Source organism: Salarias fasciatus, chromosome 14 (genome assembly GCF_902148845.1).
Source record: "Salarias fasciatus chromosome 14, fSalaFa1.1, whole genome shotgun sequence".
NCBI lineage: Eukaryota > Metazoa > Chordata > Actinopteri > Blenniiformes > Blenniidae > Salarias > Salarias fasciatus.
In genome coordinates, this window is record NC_043758.1 from 27,352,929 (window position 1) to 27,371,695 (window position 18,767).

The following is an 18,767-nucleotide window of genomic DNA, read 5'->3' on the forward strand; positions in this document are numbered from 1 at the left end:
CACTTTGCCTTATACATTATTTTTAGGATGCTTAAGTCAACAATATCGGGAAATTTCAAAACTTTCAGTTTAATAAATAATGAGTTAGACGGCTCTCGATAGTGACTATTTGTTATTATCCTTATTGCCCTTTTTTGTAGTATAAATATTGTCTGTAAATAAGTTTTACATGTCGTACCCCACACTTCAACACAATACATGAGATAAGGCAAAATCATAGTGTTATACAATGTTAACAAAGCACAACTGTTCAAAAAAAACTTGACTCTATGTAACACAGAAATGGCTTTCCCAATTTTCCCTTTGGTATAATTAATGTGAGATTTCCACTTTAGATCGTCATCAATCATCACTCCTAAGAATTTTGTTTCTCTTACACGATGGATTTCAACTCCATCTATTTCGAGTTTTACTTTCACTTTTTCCTTTTTATTATTAAACAACATAAAATTTGTTTTTTTGGCATTTAGGATTAATCCGTTTAAATCAAACCAATATTTTATTACTTCCAGTTCTTCATTCACTACTTTTGTGACTTCTTGTATGCTTTTACCTGAATGGAATAATGTGGTATCGTCTGCGAATAGAATTTTCCCAAGGTTGGACACTTTAGCAAAATCATTCATATACAAAATGAATAACTTTGGCCCAAGTATCGAACCTTGGGGCACACCACATTTAATTTGCCATAGTTCAGATTTAGTGTCATTTATATGTACATATTGGTTTCTGTTTTCCAAATAACTTGAAAGCCAATGGTGAGCTACTCCTCTGATACCATACATACTCATTTTTTTTAGTAATTTTGAATGATTGATGACGTCAAAAGCTTTTTGTAAATCAATGAAAATACTTAAAAAATAATTATTGTTATCGATCTCTGTTGCAATTTTTTCTGTGAATTCCATTATTGCCAGTGCTGTGGAATGATTAGCCCGAAAACGATATTGACTATTGTCCAAAATTTTATGTTTCTGTAAGAAATTGTCAAGTCTTGTTGAAAATACCTTCTCCAATATTTTTGAAAACTGTGGAAGTAACGAGATTGGACGATAGTTAGAGAAGTTATGTTTATCACCGCTTTTATACAAGGGTATGACTTTGGCCAATTTCATTTTATCAGGGAAAACTCCCGTGGTTAATGATAGATTACAAATGTAAGTGAATGGCTCAATTACAAATTCGATTATACTTTTCACAATGATCATATCCAACCCCTCACCATCAGTCGACCTCTTATTTCCAAAGTTTTGTACAATTTTTAAGATTTCCTCCTTTTCCACCTTTTCAAGAAAAATACTGTTCATGTGATTATTTATTAAATTTTCATCTATATTAGAATTTTTTGAAATATTCACTGTGAGATTTGGTCCCACATTAGTAAAGTATTCACAAAATTCATTTGTAATTTCTTTTTCATCATATATTTCAATATTTTCCTTCACAAAGTACTTTGGATAGAAGTTTTTTTCTTCTTTTGTGTTTAATACCTTATTTAATATTCCCCAAGTTGACTTTATATTATTTCTATTTTCATTCAGTTGTTCACTGTAGTAATCTTTCCTCCTATTTCTAATTATCCATACTAGTTTGTTTTTGTATTTCTTATACTTGTTTTCAGCTTCTTTTGTTTGTTCTTTCAAAAAATTTCTGTTTAAGTAATTTTTTCTTTTTGCAAGCATTTTTTATTCCCTTTGTCATCCATGGTTTATCATTACTTTTCTTTCTGTTTGTTATTAATGCACAATTTTTATTATACAAATCAATAACTGTATTAATAAAAGCATTGTAGGCTTCATTAACATCGTCAACATAGACTGCATCCCAGTTTTGTTTTGTAAGATCTTCATTTAATGCTCTTAGTGCTTCCACTGATCTGTTTCTTGACATTTTTGTACTCTTGCTTTGCTTTATGTTATGCTTGTACCTGCACACATGGGAAATATGGGTAAATGGTCACTTATGTCAGACTGTAGGATCCCACTCAGCACAATGTCTCCAGTAATATTAGTAAAAATGTTATCAATGATTGTTGCACTCTTGGCTGTGATTCTTGTTGGTTTATGTATGAGGTGAAAAAGTCCCATACTATTCATTGCACTTAAAAAATCCATTACTTTATAATCATTCTTATTTCCCAAGTTAATGTTAAAGTCACCACATATAATCTGCTTTTTAATTCTATGTCTCTCAAACCGTTCCATTAAACTATCAGTAAATTGTTGTACACAATTGTCTGGTGGGCGATACACACAGCTTATCAAAATGTTTTTCTCTGTTGTAGATATAATTTCAACTGTTATAATTTCAATGCCATTATTTTCAATCAATGTTATGTCTTTAACTGGTTTACATTTCAAATCCGAACTCACATATAAAGCCACACCCCCTCCTCTTTAACCAATTCGATTCACTGCAAAAAGCTCATAACCATTTAGAGTGACCTCTTTCATAATGTCATCCCTGAACCATGTTTCCGTTACTGCAATGATATTGAATTTTTTTTTTAAAGTTATTCAGGTAATCATTCATTTCTGCTAATTTACTGTAGAGACTTCGACTGTTAACATGGATAATTGACAAGGTATCTGTGTCAATGTGCTGAGCATTAAATTTGTCCTCGGTATAGTATTCAGTCCTTTGAATTTAAATGGTCATTTAAGTTTCTGTCTAATTCATGAATATGATCCATGATTGTCTATTGCTTTCTCAATCAATCTTGTTTATTACAAAATTACAAATTTACAAATTGCAAATTGCAAAATGACAATGTCACATAGAGACATACAGTAATTTGAGAAACAATCATTTTGTAACTAGGGACACCCTTGGAAGCAGACTAGTGCTTATTGGCGGGGCCCTATAACATTAAGATCGGAGAATTTTGCATTGAACACAGAAAATCACATACAACCCACAGTTACCTAAGCTATTACCTACCCTACACTAATCCTACCTGCACATGGCAACAATACAACACACATCAATATATTATTGCATACAGAATACTCATGGGTTTCAGAGGACATAAATAAGCCGTCAGCTCATCGGGGTTCCATTATATTTTTGAAGGAGATTAAGTTTAAGTTTGTTTTTGAAAATGGGCAAAGACCTAGACATTTTAAGGTCTTCACTCAGCTCATTCCAAATCTGTGGACCCTTACATGTTATACTAAAACTAGTGCATTTCAACTTCCTATTTTTACCCTTTAACAGTGATTTACCCCTTGTGTTATAGTCATGAGAGGGGGTAGAAATAGGAATTAACTGACAGAGTTTAACATTGAGTCTATACACGACATTACACATGTTACAGGCATTGTGAAATAAGTTGCACTCAGTGAGTTTCAGAAGCTGATGTTTATAGAAGAGAGGGTCCGATGGACAGTTATACTTAGCCCAAGAAATGGCTCTTATAGCCTTCTTTTGTAGAACTTGCAATTTTAGGAGGTGACTTGGGTAAGTATTACACCATGTGCTGTTACAGTGATTTAGATGGGGTTCAAATATAGACCTATATGAAGTCAGAAGGGCCTCAAGGGGAATGAAATGTCTCACCATGAAAAGAATACCAACATACTTAGATAGTTTCATTGTTAGGTAATCAAGGTGTTTGCTGAAGTTTAAATGTTCATCAATTTGGATGCCAAGAAAATTAATAAATTTTACTCGTTCAAGTACACAATTGCTTATTTTAATTTGTACATTTTCAAGGCTTGTCCGACATTTACTTGAGCGAAATATGATAAATTTGGTTTTCGCTATGTTCAATGATAATTTATTACATTTAAACCAAGTGTCAACTTTTTCCAATTCCCGATTTACAGTAGTCTGAAGTTGTTCCAGGTTTTTGTGAGATAGAAATAAATTTGTGTCATCTGCAAAGACAACTTTATGAAGAACTGGAGAAGAATTTGAGAAATCATTTACATAAATTAGAAAAAGAAGTGGGCCTAAGATTGACCCCTGAGGTACCCCACAATTAATAGCTTTACAGTTAGATATATTATCATTTACGTACACATATAGCTCTCTGTCATTTATGTAGCTTCTGAACCAACTGAGCGCTAAGCCCCTGACACCATAGTGCTCCAAATTTCCTAATAAAATATTATGATCAATAGTGTCAAACGCTTTTGATAAGTTGAGAAAAACACCAATTCCACACTCACCTTTATCAATAGCGTCATTTATTTTTTCAATGAGATCCAGGATTGCCAAACAAGTGGTACTTCCCTTTCTGAAACCATATTGTGACGGGGTGAGCATGTTGTGTTTGTTAAAATAGTCATAGAGTCTTTTATAAACTATTTTTTCCATAATTTTGGAGAAAGCTGGCAAAATTGCGATAGGACGATACTGCTGTAGATTGTTTTTATCTCCAGATTTAAATATTGGAATGATTTTAGCGATTTTGGCCATCTTTGGTACCACTCCTTGCTGAAGTGAAAGATTGATGCAATAAACAAGTGGATCTACAATGTCGCTGACAATGAATTTTATTATTTTGCTGCTAATGCCATCAACTCCTTCTGTGTGGGAGCTTTTCATACCGAGTATAATTTGTGTTACTTCTAAGTTGTTGGTGGGTGAAAGAAAGAAAGAGTTGGGATAATTCCCAGTGAGGTACTGATGGTAGGTGGCGCCCCCTTGTGGGCTTATGTTTTTTGATAAAGTCTCACCAATACAACTAAAATACTCATTGAAACACGTCGCAAGGTCACCAACACTGGGATCACCATTTTTTTGGAACACTGTGGTGTCAGGGAGGACATTTGGTTTATGGCCCCGGCTGAGGACTTCGTTGAGCACTTTCCAGCATTGCTTTTGATCACCGCAAGAAGCCTTGAAACGCTCAGTGTGGTGGTTGCGTTTACTCATTTTGATCACTTTAGTTAGTTTATTTCGATACTTACTGTATTTAATTTTATTTTCTTCAGAAGGGTCCTTTATATAGTTTTTGTACAAAGCATTTTTCTTTTTGATCGAAGTCATAATTCCTTTAGTCAGCCAGTTTTTCTTGTCCCCGTGATTTCTCCAGTCCTTTATACTTAAACACAAGTCCGTTCATTTGGGTTATTTGTATTTCACCAGATCATCCATGTTCCTGATTTGTATTGCATTTGCTCCTTCTGTGACCCGTATCCAGACTCTATCCAAGTAACTGTTCCAATGGAACAGAGCACATTTAGAGCAGCTGCACGTTGTTTTTATTTTTTTAATCCTCGTGAACGTCTGTGTGCGTCTCTGCAATCAGCGGATGGTGCGTTCAGGAACGTCGGAATGTTAATTACTACTGAAAATAACCGGGGTTACAATGGCTACATGTGAAGGATTTGTGTGAGTCCCCAACCCCAACCCCCCCCACCCCCGTCCCCACCTAAACTGAGCCTATGTGCAGATGGTTTTAATGAGACAGATGTTGCAACTGAGGCTTTACTGTTCATGGTATTTATCATGTTCATGGTATTTATCATGTTCAAACTTAGTATGAATCAAAATAAAATAAAATACAAATAAAATAAAATACAATATCCACAACAGCCAGCAAGTGTAACGGCGACGTCAACACCTGTTTGGGAGGGTCAGCTGTCGACGTGTGGAGATGAGCAACTAGTGAGTGTGTGTTGTCTTCTCATTTGAGAGGGCCCCATTCCTGCCTTTGCCTTGGGCCCCAAATTTGTTAAATCCGCCACTGCTAGCTCCAATCGATTCTGTACCCACTCGCACTTCTGCAGGACTTCACGAACTCACGCTCACACTCACTCAGCTCTCAGCGCAGTAAGTGGAGATTTATAACCTCTGTTTTTGTTGCACTGGTAAAGGACATTTCATTTCAGCTGAACAGTGCTGTGCAGAATGAATAAAGGTTACGTAAAACCAAACCAAACAAAAAAAACAAACAAAAAATAAAAAAGGCAATGTAATCACAACTCGAGCAGCACAAACCTTTAAACACAAAGCACAGCAGCAGCAGAGGGAGAGGACTGCAAACACGGGAACTGCTCGGCTTGTTTTTCCACTGAGGCCAGAAGTGCAGAGGCTCCAGTACTTTCTATCACACTTTCCTCTCATTCAGACCCCCGGGGGAGGGGTTTGCTACCGATACCTTTACTGCATATCCACATGACTCCCACTGCAGCAAAACAGCTGGAATGCAACACAGCTGTGTTCGGCTGTTTTAGTAAAGCTCTGATGTACCAACATTCACATTTTCACTGTGATGTGGAAACAGTCATTCTGGTGTGTCTCACATTTCGAGTGTCACTGAGCAGCTGTGATTCACTGGATTATTTTACTGCAGGAGGGCATACAGTTTCTCTTCCCTGCAATTTGACTTGAGTTACTTCACCAAGATCAGATAATTATTTAGACAAATAACTCAACAGGACTCTCAACATAGAAACAAGACTGCAAATCCATCCATCCATGATTAATTTCAAATCACAGTCAGATCTCAAGTCAAGGAGTAAATTGGGGGCGACAGTAGCTCAGTTGGTAGAGCAGGTCGTCTTATAACTGGAAGGTTGGCGGTTCGATCCCCGCTCCCGCAGGCGTAAAACTGGCGTTGTGTCCTTGGGCAAGACACTTCACCCACCTTGCCTAGTGGCCTAGGCGCAGATTGGCAGCCTCGCTTCCGTCAGTCTGCCCCAGGGCAGCTGTGGCTACAGCAGTAGCTTACCACCACCCAGTATGGTGTGAATGAATAATGCAATGCAATGTAAAGCGTCTTTGAGTGTCCTGAAAAGCGCTATATAAAACCAATGCATTATTATTATAAATTAGTGGTTTATCTTTGATAAAATACATTTGTTTGGGCAGTCATTGATGTGTGGTAGTCTAGTGACATGGCATTTTTCTAAGAAAGTAAGCACTAGGAATGTTGTTCTGGAACAACGTCCAGGAGGTGTTTCGGACCCGACTACACAAAACATAAATGAAATAATGTGCTCACCTAATGATGCCAGAGAGATGTTAGTAATCACAGCTTTAAAGGTTATGTTTAGCAACCAATAATATAACTGACAATAATAGGATAATCCTGGCTATTTCAATCGTAAGAAAGCCAATGATAAGTTTCCAATCATATAATGGAACATGGTAATAATTCATTATCATTAAGATAAATTATTTGTCGTTTCAATATTTAAGTAGCAATAAATAAAACTATTGCAATTGCAGTAAACAATGTATAATGTGCACTTGTTGGAAATAAAAAGTGTTTTTTTTTTTCAGTTTTCCTGTCAATTTTTGTTTTGTTTTGTTTTTTTGTTTCAGATCTGTCATTTTTCCTCCACTTTGTTTCTTAAAAATAGTCAGGCTGGATAATATACTGATTCATGGAGGAAACATAATGTGCAGCACTCTCTATTATGGGAGTAAATGTTCTATTTTCCAACATCATTGGCTTCATTACATTTAAAATTTAAAAAAAAAATTACCTTATTGGTCATCACTACATTATTGGTTGCTCCAGGTAAATCCAGCATGTTATGTTTATTTGATTGACAAGTGAAAACAGACACCTGAAAAATGTATAATAGTTTTGCTTTCTAATTTGTCTGCATGGCTAATATAACATATACAACATTTATTTTTTATAAAGATGAGCTTAAAATGTTCAGAAAATACAAATATTTACCTTAAGTTATCACTGTTTTTACTGATTTTCCTTCATTTTTACCAGTGATATAGCCAATAGTAGGCGTGAAATGATCAGACTTATGCCACATTTTCACTGTATTCACAGTATTGTCTATTATTGTCCTGCTGTTGTTTTCTGTGCATGGTTACTGTCGATGCAATTATTCTGTGACGACTCTGGAAACCAATCAGCAATGTGTCTGTAAGTTTTTGAGAAGGCTGTGGGAGCAGATTCCTACCCAGCAGAGTAGACCCGATACCATCCGTGGAAACGCGACATTAGTTTTGGAACTCATTCTTCACTTTTACTCAGTCGCAGTGCGTGAAATAACATCTTGATTCAGTCCCTTTAATCCGAAGCTGTTCAACCGACTTTTATAGACAGGACCGATAGAGAGGCAGCCTTTTCCTGATGCATGAATATGGGCCCCGTTTCTGAAGTTTCTCTGGGATCCCATCAGCTCCCTCACTCTGAGATACTACATCAAAGTGGACCCGAACTTTAAATGGCCTCCTGGGAGCAGGACTTTGTAATGCAGTGAGGAGGAGATCAGCCACTTTCCAGCGTGCTTCTCCCTTTGTTCTGACTCGGTGACGAGGAGAGATGGGCCGGGTGCCAATAATTTCCCATTAGCTCAGGTCCAGTGCTGAATGAAAGGGGCAGAACCCCTCACATCTATAACGCCACCCTGTTCAATTCACAAACTCTTGGTGACCTTCATTTATTTTTATCGCTACTGCAACCACAGGCCACTGCATTAAGAGGGATTTGACATATTGTGGCTGGAAATGACTTATTTTTCTTAACGATTAACACTAAAAATGATGACGGCACTTGCAAATAAGAATGGACTGAACAGTTTAAAAAGTATGCTTTCGCATTTCATTGGTAATTGCTTTCTTTACCATGGATTTATACAGAGACAATAATTATAATCTGCAAGGTGAAACAAAGTTTGAGTCAAAGTGTATCTATTGAATAAACCATAAAGAGCAGTTCAGAGTCAAACTAAAGACAATTCGATGAGGTAACTGGCGGGGGGAGCTTGAAAGAAACCATAATAGTTGAAAGGTAACCTGATGTAGGAACAACTTTTGTAAAGCTAAACAGTTCATTTATCTGTATTCATTGAAAAGAGAGAAAGAGATCAAGAAAAATGACATTTTTATTTACTGGACTAAATTCATATGGAATTATTTACAAGATGAGAGGAACTTCTCAGGTAGCTGATATGTGTTTAGCAGCATGGATAAGCCTGAAACTTGTTTTCTTTCCTACCTTCATGACGATGAACAGAACCAGCGTGACGAAGACGTTGACTTGTGGATGTTTCCAGGCTTGTGAGTTTCCGATGTAATCGAACTCTTCGGCGATACCCTGTTTAGCCCACGTCCGGTTGTCCAGTAATGTGACCAGAGACTCCTTCTGGGTCAGCTGTGAACCATGGGAAGTCACATCATCACCAAGTGCACCACTAAAACTTTCTGGTTGTTCCTGTCGTTGATTACTATTCAACCGGAGTTGAGCTGCAACATATTTTAAGATAAATGAAGACATGGAGGATGTATATGTAGCTAGTTTTTGCCAAAGGAACGAATGTGAAAGTTTTGCCAAGATCTGCAAACAACCCAACCCTGCAGTTCCACAGGGTTCTTTGTTAGGACCCATGCTTTTCAAGTTGATACATGCTTCCTGCAGGAAATACTGTTATGAAACACCATAAAATCAGAGGGAGACTGACCCACTGACACCAGGGGTAATGAATCCATGCTGGGGTGTTTCCACTATATTCAGAGCCTCCCATCTGAATGCGGCAGCAGAAATCCAAACTCAGTTAACCAAAAGATGTTTTCTTCCAAACTTCTATTGTCCAGCATAGGCATACTATTCTGTGATTAACTAGCGCTAATGAAGTATCATCTAAATTAACTTTCTTCCACATTTTGATGTTCAGTTAGAGCTCCAAACAGTCATTTTTGTAATGTTTACATGTCTGAAAGCATCAAGTTCCTAGCAAGAGATTAACATGAATGGCTTGATGTTGTGGTAATGAAACAATAACAAGAATTGAAGAGACATTAAAAGGCACGTAATCCATGTGCATCAAAGAAAAAGATGACAACTCTGTTTCTGCTTCTGGTGGGATGTTAACCTTTTTTCAAACCCTCAATGACTTCAAACCAAGTGTGCATCTGACTCCAGGCATAAATGTAAATGCTACAGCTCACCACACATTCCCACAGCGTGTTAGCAGGGGGAGATGACGCACTCTAAGACTTTCAAAAGGATGTCACTGGATATTTACCAAGCAGGGAGCAGAGCAAGACAAATTTGTGTGCAGCTGTTCAAACTGCAGGCTCTCTGCGGACCCGGGCCATGATAATGTTGCCCACTGCCAAAGAGATGATGAGTGAAGAGAGTCCGATGCAGACACACAGAGGGATATATGAGATACAGGACTGTGCAAGTGCACTTCGGAGAGGAGCTTCAAGAGGAGGGGGCTAGCGTGGGCAGATTCAGAGCTTCAGAAGCCTGAGTCACCCTCTCATTAGGAGCCAGGACCGAATGAGCACGTGTGTATGTGTGTGTGTGTGTGTGTACTGTATGTGCATAAAGCCTCAGGATGTGCACGCTTTTCCTCTTCTAATTCTCATAATTAGACGGATGAAGTGAGTGAAATTGGAAATAAGCTACATGCACATGTAGGCTTATGAGTCATACCAAGAGCAAGAGGACAAGACACTCACACTGGTTCACAGCTCATGATACACGCATACATATGAACCTGTGCCGCGACCAAGAAAAGAAAGGGGGGGGGGGGGGGGTGGGGGGGGGGGGGGGGGGGGGGGGGTCAAAAATAATAAACAATCCCACTTCAACGTGAATAGTAATGAGACAGTTATGTTAATACCGTAATGATAACAAATAGCTTAGTTGCTGCCTGTAGTTTCATGAAAGGACCTCAACAACTTGGTATAACATGTAGAACATGCAAATCCATGTGAGGAAGCCCGCTGTCAGGTTAATTAGACTCAGTCGAGACGTTAAAATGAGTCAGATGAACTCACTCACTTGGTGGGGGTGGTGTGAAATACAGGCATTTGTTCACTTTTTATTCTGTTCATTCAATTCACTTTCAGATTTAGCTCAGAAAACAGGAGCCAAGAAAAATGTTGTTCACATTTATTATGTTCTTCCTGTCACCTTTGAGTTGACTTTGCAATGTATATCCTCCCACTGGGACAATATTACAGGAGTATTTTGACTTTTGGATTCTAAAAAACTTTGGATGTAATTTGGTTGAAATTTTAATAATCAGCTCAATTTGAAACAACAATTTTTTCACGTGACAATGTAAAACTTCCACAGCATTTCGGGCGACAACGGTGCTCGTAACTACTACAGGAACAACAGATTTCCCAATTTTCCATGAGCATTTAAAAGCAGAAACCTTTTTTTTTTCTCGGGGGGGGGGGGATTTTTTGATACTTTAAAAAACTTGGTAAAAAACTTGGTAAAATGTGTTTGTGTTTTTTTTTTATCTGATTTCAAACCATTTATTTTCACTTTCTGATTTGCAGTCAAGTCAGTTTCACAGACATAAAGAAAAGAGCTTAAAATATACAGTAAATATATAGCATTGGCAGGATTTGATGAACCACAGGCTTTCTTTCACATTCCCTCTACTGGCAGCCTTGCAGTGTGTATAAATAATAAATACTGCAGTATAAGTTGTACATACCTTTCCAGCCATAAACTGTCCAAACCCGGGAGGAAATGTCAGTGTGGAAATGAGTAAAGTGACCAGTGCTGGATAGAGCAACCGCCTGAGAGAGGAGAGGGGAGAAAAAGCAACAGTAATAGTGAGGTAAACAAGAAAACAGAAGCAATCGATGGATGTCTGACACAGTTAAATGAGCTGACTGACAAAGAAGTGTTCTCTCCCTCATTAGACGCCATCATTCAAGCCCATGTTACAGGCTGCACATTCAGTTTGCAGCAGTGCATTGAATCCAGAATTCATGTTAACACAGATGTAGAGAGTGTAAATGAGCTCAGTTACAGAGATCCGTGTGGCTTACGGCACACAAGTGTTTAAGTTATTAATATAGTTTTTATTTATGCAGAGCGGCTCAATTTAGACCAAAGACCATCAGCAAAGTGTTGTTATTGTGACTGTTTATGCATGTGTGTAATTTAGCATTGTCAGTTGAACTTTTTAATTGGCTAATCACAAATTTTTGTTCCAGTCTATTTTAACAGTTGAAAATAATTGAATTGTTTTAGAAAATTATTCTAAAGATAATGACTTGCTGAACTTGATCCCAGTTTACATGACATTTTTCAGTGAAAATGTCAAACTTTGGTTGCATTTTGGGTGTCTGTTTACACAGTAACGGAGCTTGGAGGCACTGAAAATGCTACTTTGCAGATGTGATCATGGAACTTTTTTGGAAATGTTCCGACTCAATCTCTGAGAAAATGAGGGAAAACTAAACTCTTCTGAAACACTGCTACTGTGCATGCATACCATGGCTATAATATAGTTCTTCGGCACATGCATGAGTAGATGGACAATAACAACAATGGCAGCTTGCAGTGTGGACTCTCAGTCGATATTCTCCTAGGACTCTTGTAAAGGCAAAAAAATGTCATCAAAAAAAAAAAAAAAAAAAATCCAGAGTAATATTTTTTCCCACAACAGAAGCAGGAGAACTACAGGTGACATTTTTTTTTTCATTTTGTTATCTTTTTATTGACAGGAAATGTGCTGTGACACAGTGAAGGCTTCAATTTGAGGTTGTAATTCAAACTCAAAATAATTCAGTGAAAATTTTCCATCTTCTGCACAAATCATCACAAGTTGAAGTGTTTTTGACTTGTCGGTTGAACTGGAAGAATTGAATTACCTCCGTCAAGGATGTTATGTAATCACGTCGGTTTGTTGGTTGGTTTGTTGGTCTGTTGGCAACATTACGGAAAAAGTTATGGACGGATTGCAATGAAACTTTGTGGAAAGGTGGTTCTTGGGCTAACTTAGAATCCATTAAATTTTGATGATGATCCGGATCACTGTCTGGATCCAGGAATTTTTTAAAGGATTCTTTATCATTGAGAGATAGGGCAGTCTTTGACATAGTTGGGCAGGCCCGCCGACAGGTGGGGACAAACGGGTCTGTTGTCCCGGGCCCAGGGTTGGGGGTTTGGGGGGGGGTGGGCATCCAGCACCCCACTCATGGCTCCCGACGCAGCATGCAGGCACCGCGCTGCTCCCCACCGCTCCGCTTCGCGAAGTCAGATGCTCTTTTCATGAATAGACGTGACTAACAAAGCTGTCTTCATTTATGGACAATGAAGTTTTAATTCTGATAAAATCACGATAGCACCACTTACAGAGAACCTCCCATTCATCTGGATATACTTTCCACAGCTAGTTTTACTCACTTTTTCATGAGGAACCTGTTGATGGCCTTCTGTTTCCTGATGAACTGGACTATCAGTCGGTTCAGGTAGACAAACAAAGCCCCACCGAAACCACTGGCAATGCTGTGGAGATAAAAAAGAAAAAGTTAGAAAGTGTTTCTTTGTAGACAGCCAAAAGATATGATATGCTGCCAGAGGTTGGTGTATTTAAGAGCCTTGTGGTTGACATTATACTACAGCGTTTGTGGTAATCTCCAATAAAGAACCAAAAGCATGATAGCTGGAGAGTAGTGGAGCTCTGTAAAGTGACATATCGTTTCACCCACAAAGACGGTTTTCTGTGTCTGAAAGCGGGGAATGTGATCAAGGGTCGACACCGAGGTGTTGAACTCTGAAGGTTGAAGTTATTCACCATCACGTGAAATCCTCCATCTTTCCGCAGCAACAACCATGAGTCTGGTTTGATTTCTGAGTTCAATGAAGAAGCCAACGAAAACTTTGATGGCTAACCAGCAGCTGACCACAAGCTGAACGATTAGGTACAGAGATGAAAATGTATGTCATCGACATCGAAGAGGAAGCCTAGATCATGAATTCACACCAACGATTATTGTCTCTTCAACCGCCTCCAAAAGCGTTACCCTTTAGTGCATTTGACTATAAAGGCAATGTGAAGGTAGTGAATATCTGATGTGGAAATGGTTATCAGCTACAGGTGCAAATGCAAAATGGGAAACTCACCAGTGGCGTACAGTAAAAAGAAAAAATACGAATACAAATGTAGGAAAAAGAGAATGCCATCAGAGCATGTGGGCACAAAGAGAAGACAGAAAGGAGACACAAAATCACAGTGACAAGAGAAAACATGAGAATGGGAAAAAAGGGAGCAGCGAAGATCTGAATAGAAAGAGAGGGTATTGTCTGATGAGGATATGTGGGGGAGTCAGAGACAAATCAGAAAGAGGTTTATGTAAGCGTGCATTTAAAAGCTCTGTGGGAATCCTCTTCAGAGCAGCAAGAGGGAAAGAAAGAGGTGAGAGAGAATAGCCTCAGACAACTCCAGAGACAATCTAATGCTTATAAATTTATTGTGCTGCAAAATTAATTCCATCAAATATCTCTGAATAAATTATGAACTGGGTGATCAAATTCAGTGAAATCAAACTTTATTTGTAGAGCACTTTTCATATTAAAACAATGCAAATTGCTGAACAGAAAAAAAAAATAAAACAATCATAGAAAGCATGCACGCACGCGCGCGCACGCACGCATGCACGCACGCGCGCGCACGCACGCACGCACACACACACACGCACACGCACACGCACACGCACACGCACACGCACACACGCACAGGGGCGGTTCGCAGCTGAGTGTGAAGCGACAGGGATAAGGAACAGCACCTCCAAATCCGAGGCCATGGTCCCTGACCGGAGGAAGGTGGCTTGCCCTCTCCAGGTCGGTGGAGAGACTCTGGCCCAGGTGGAGGAGTTTAAGTATCTTGGGGTCTTGTTCACGAGTAGGGGACGGATGGAGCGTGAGATTGACAGGCGGATCGGTGCAGCGACTGCAGTGATGCAGTCGTATCAGTTCGTTGTGGTGAAGAAGGAGCTGAACCGAAAGGCAAAGCTCTCGATTTACCGGTCAATCTATGTTCCCACCCTCACCTGTGGTCATTAGCTTTGGGTCAAGACAAGATCCCGGACACAAGCGGCTGAAATGAGCTTCCTCTGTAGGGTGGCTGGGCTCCCTTAGAGATAGGGTGAGGAGCTCAGTCACCAGGGAGGAGCTCGGAGTCGAGCCGCTACTCCTCCATATCGAGAGGAGCCAGCTGAGGTGGCTCAGGCATCTGTTCAGGATGCCTCTTGGACGCCTCCCTAGGGAGGTGTTCCGGGCATGTGCCACCGGGAGGAGACCCCGGGGAAGACCCAGGACACGCTGGAGAGACTATGTCTCGCGGCTGGCCTGGGAACACCTTGGGATCCTCCCAGAGGAGCTGGAGGAAGTGTCTGGAGACGGGGGCGTCTGAGCATCCCTGCTGAGACTGCTGCCCCCGCGACCCGGCCCCGGATAAGCGGTAGAAAATGGATGGATGGATGGAAGGATAAATTTGACAAAGCAGAAGAAAGACGTCAAAAGGAAGATAAAACGAAACAAGACAAAAATGAGCAGAAGAAAAAGGACACAAAGAAGAGAAGAAGAAAGATGCCATAAAAGAGCAGAAGAAATAAGACCCTCTCCCCCTTCTCCCTCCCTTGTTCTCTTGTTCTCTCTCCCTCACCCTCTTTCCCCCCCCCCCTTCCCTTACCCCTCTTTCCCTCCTTGTCTCCCTCTTTCACTCCCCCTCTGTCACCCCTCCACCCCTCTGTTTCCCTCACCCTCTCCCTATCACCCTTTTCCCCTTCTAACCTCCCCCCCCCCCCCACCCCCTCCCCCCCACCCCAATCCCTGCCCCTCTCGCCCTCCTGAGTTTTGTATACATGGAAATAAACCAAAGGAAAAAAAAAAAACAATTTCAATCTCTTATCAAGTGCTAGATTAGGGATGTCAAACATCAGGCCAACACTGGGCTGCGAGAGACTTCAATCTGGCTCACAAGACAAAAAAATTGTAAAAATTGCAAAAAAATTCAAAGAACACATTAATTTTTTTCTCCAAATTTTCAAAGAGTAGCAGACACAACAACACAGACATGAGCGGAGATATCGGTGATAGATACCTCACTGCAAGCAATCCAGCCTCAAAATCATCTTGTCAGGGTGAATTTTCAAAAAGCATGCACTATGCAACAGCTACTGAAGTTTTTGGGATATTTCACTGCATTTTGCACCAGAAGGTTTCATTAAAATAAGCTTTATATCAAGATTATAGTAATTTACAGTACAAATGGTCTTTCAAAAGTATGGACAAACTTTAACTTTAAAGGTTTTTATGGCATTATTTTACTGTTTCAGCCCACTCAAGATGAAACTGGGCAGTAATTTTCCCCTGAACTAAAATGTGTTTGACACCCTCGGTCTAGATCGGAAATAAAACTGTAAAATGTGTGGAAAATTAGACATCCAAAGGAGCAATGGATTCAGTTATGCCATGCCTCCTGCTGTACTCCCAGAAATACAAAGCTATGCATATTGTGTAGCTTTAAGGACATTATATGTTGCTTTATAAATATCAAATAAATAAATACAAACCTCCAAAGTGCACCTTTAGGTTCAGTGCTTCCAGTTCAACACTACAGGATCTAATGAGAGGTCGATTTGGGTTGTATGAAGGCCGTGGTAGACCGGTGGAGTCAAGAGAGGTTTAAAAGCTGGTGGAGACACATTAGCTCATCCTCCTGTGTTTAATTATTGTACTCCTTGCGTGTAGGAATCAGGTCGTACTGCTGCCTCCTCGTGTCCCACAGACGCTCTCACTTCCAAAGCCTGAAGGTGGGAGCAGTAAGAGAGATAGTGTGCCACTCTTCAAAGACGTGCCCTTGGCAGCACGTAGCACAGAACAAACTCGATCTGGCCTAGTTGACTGAGACGCTGACCGACTTTTCCTGCTTGACAGTTATTGGCAGGGGAAGATGGAAACAGCACGGACTTGCCGGCCTCTCCTCTTTGAACGTGTGCACGCCTACATACAGGCACGGCCCAAACTGGGTCTGCTCCCTTCTCTGGAGGAGGGAGGAGGTGTTTGGTGTGTGACCAGTGAATGGGTGAATTGGTGGGGGTAACATCTCAGGACAAACAATTGAGAAAAAAAAAAAAGATTATCCAAAAAGAAAACCAAAAAGCAAAATATGACAAATTTCTTCTCCCTGGGAGTTGGCGTACAATGAAAGCATGCCAGCTTTTACAGAAGAGCCCTCAGGCTGCGGGAGGATAAAATAAGACAACTCTCAGTGCGCAAGCAACTGTTGCCATCTGAATTATCTATGTTATTCATGCAGGCCACTCTGAGGCAACGTGCTCAGCAGCTTTAGCGAACAGTACTTGTAAATAATCAGTGGATTCAAAATGAACCCACAACAAATGGGAATACATGTCAGAGGAGGCAAAACCAGTTTATTTTTGTTTATTTGAAGGTTGTTCAGGTTCTAGTACCACATAGACCACACTAGTTGGCAATTTGGTACGAACAGTTGTTGAAAAGCTACTCATCAGCGCTTGCTTTTGTGACTTAAAGTTACAGTTTCAATGTTTCAATTGGATTTTCATGTCAACCCAGCTTGGGTTCAGTGTGTTGTCCAAGGACACTTTGACACATGAAGAAGGAAACCTTGTGGTTTGAAGCTGACTCGCTCTTCCAGCTGAGTCAAAGTCCCTCAAACTATTGCACAATCATGTATAGTGGAGGTTACAGCTGGTTAGGCTGCACTGCTACACCTCAGTTTTTCTTGTCCTCGTCCCCTCAACCTCCAGATGAAAAACATGTTTTGGCTATTTCAGAACTAAAAGTTCCTTTCTGGTGAACTCTGCTCTGGCTTATTTTCCTGAGCTACCAAGCGTCTGACTTACTTCTGCTCCGTTGGGGTTTCTGCCAGATGGACTGTTGAAGTAAACTTTTTTCTCACAGTTTCCTGACGTTCAGATTTCTGGAATTACTTCTTACTTATCCCATTAACTAGCATGACAATTTTGTTTTAAATCTATTCAAAAATGTTTAGTTGTCCGTCCAACCAACCAACCAAAATGAAAACACATACCACCTGGTGGAGAACAATTAGACTGGTTTTGATTAATTTTTATTGTTTCTTAACTAAGAATGTGGTTAATTTGGTTGATGATTTCTTGCTTCCATGCACATTTAGGTCTACTATGGAATTGAAAATTAATTCACTTAAAAGATGTTTAACTTCACAGATTGCTCCGGTTTCACAACTTTCATAGCTTTACTCCTTCAGTCAGAACTTACCCTATTACAGCAAAGGCAGGAAGCTCCTGGAGGTCGAAGGGAAAGTCGAGCCGGAAACGGGTTTTAAACAGGGCTGTGATCGTCTCTGAAGGAAAAGAGCATATGTAGGAAAGGACAGGTAAGAAAGACAGACCGACCATAACAGAGATCTGCGAGGCAGAAAACTTAAAAAAATTAAATTGGTCAGTTCTTGGTTTGTCAGTGTTGGAAAGTAATTAATTATCCGTAAACAAAATCAGCTCATTGCAGAGGTGATTTCACTTAGAAAGATGGTAGCACATTGATAGATGAGAAATCAATGTCCCATAAAACAAACCAGAGGCTGGGAGTCCTGGAGAAGCCATTCGATCTATGTCTTACTCTCGATAGCGTTCTGGTTCAATTGGTCCTAAATGTGTATTTTGACCTCTTAAACAATTAAAATATTTTGACTATTCTTTGTTAAATGTACTGGATGACGCACTAAAGCACTGTGAAATATTCATTATATGCTCAATTTGTAATGACAAGAACAATGGAATGTGGAATAATCGTATAAAGTTTTAAAGACAAAGATGCACCCCAAGCTTTGAAATAATGCAATTCAATTAAGAATCCATTTTATTAACACTATCTACCTGACAATGTGTCGGTCAAGTATTTGTTGTTCACCTCCGAGTTACAGTAGCCAGATGTTAGATTAAAATACACAGTGCAGTCTCACATCTCAACTATTAACAGAAGCTATAAGAAAGTGAATCAGTGTATTTCACCTATCGGTAGTCACGATGTTGTGCCTGACTGGTTCATACATTAA

The 18,767-nt window shown here is 39.7% G+C and overlaps 1 protein-coding gene across 6 annotated transcripts in view; it reads right to left on the minus strand.

The window, feature by feature from the left end:
- clcn2c (chloride channel 2c) overlaps window positions 1–18,767 on the minus strand; it is a 176,704-nt gene that overhangs the window by 68,852 nt on the left and 89,085 nt on the right. For all 6 annotated transcript variants that reach the window (XM_030109097.1, XM_030109095.1, XM_030109094.1 and 3 more), the window contains 4 exons: window positions 17,972–18,056; window positions 13,091–13,192; window positions 11,388–11,472; window positions 8,924–9,079 (listed from right to left, as the gene is read on the minus strand). In XM_030109097.1, coding sequence (XP_029964957.1) covers window positions 8,924–9,079; window positions 11,388–11,472; window positions 13,091–13,192; window positions 17,972–18,056 — 428 coding nt within the window. The remainder of the gene's footprint in view (window positions 1–8,923; window positions 9,080–11,387; window positions 11,473–13,090; window positions 13,193–17,971; window positions 18,057–18,767) is intronic.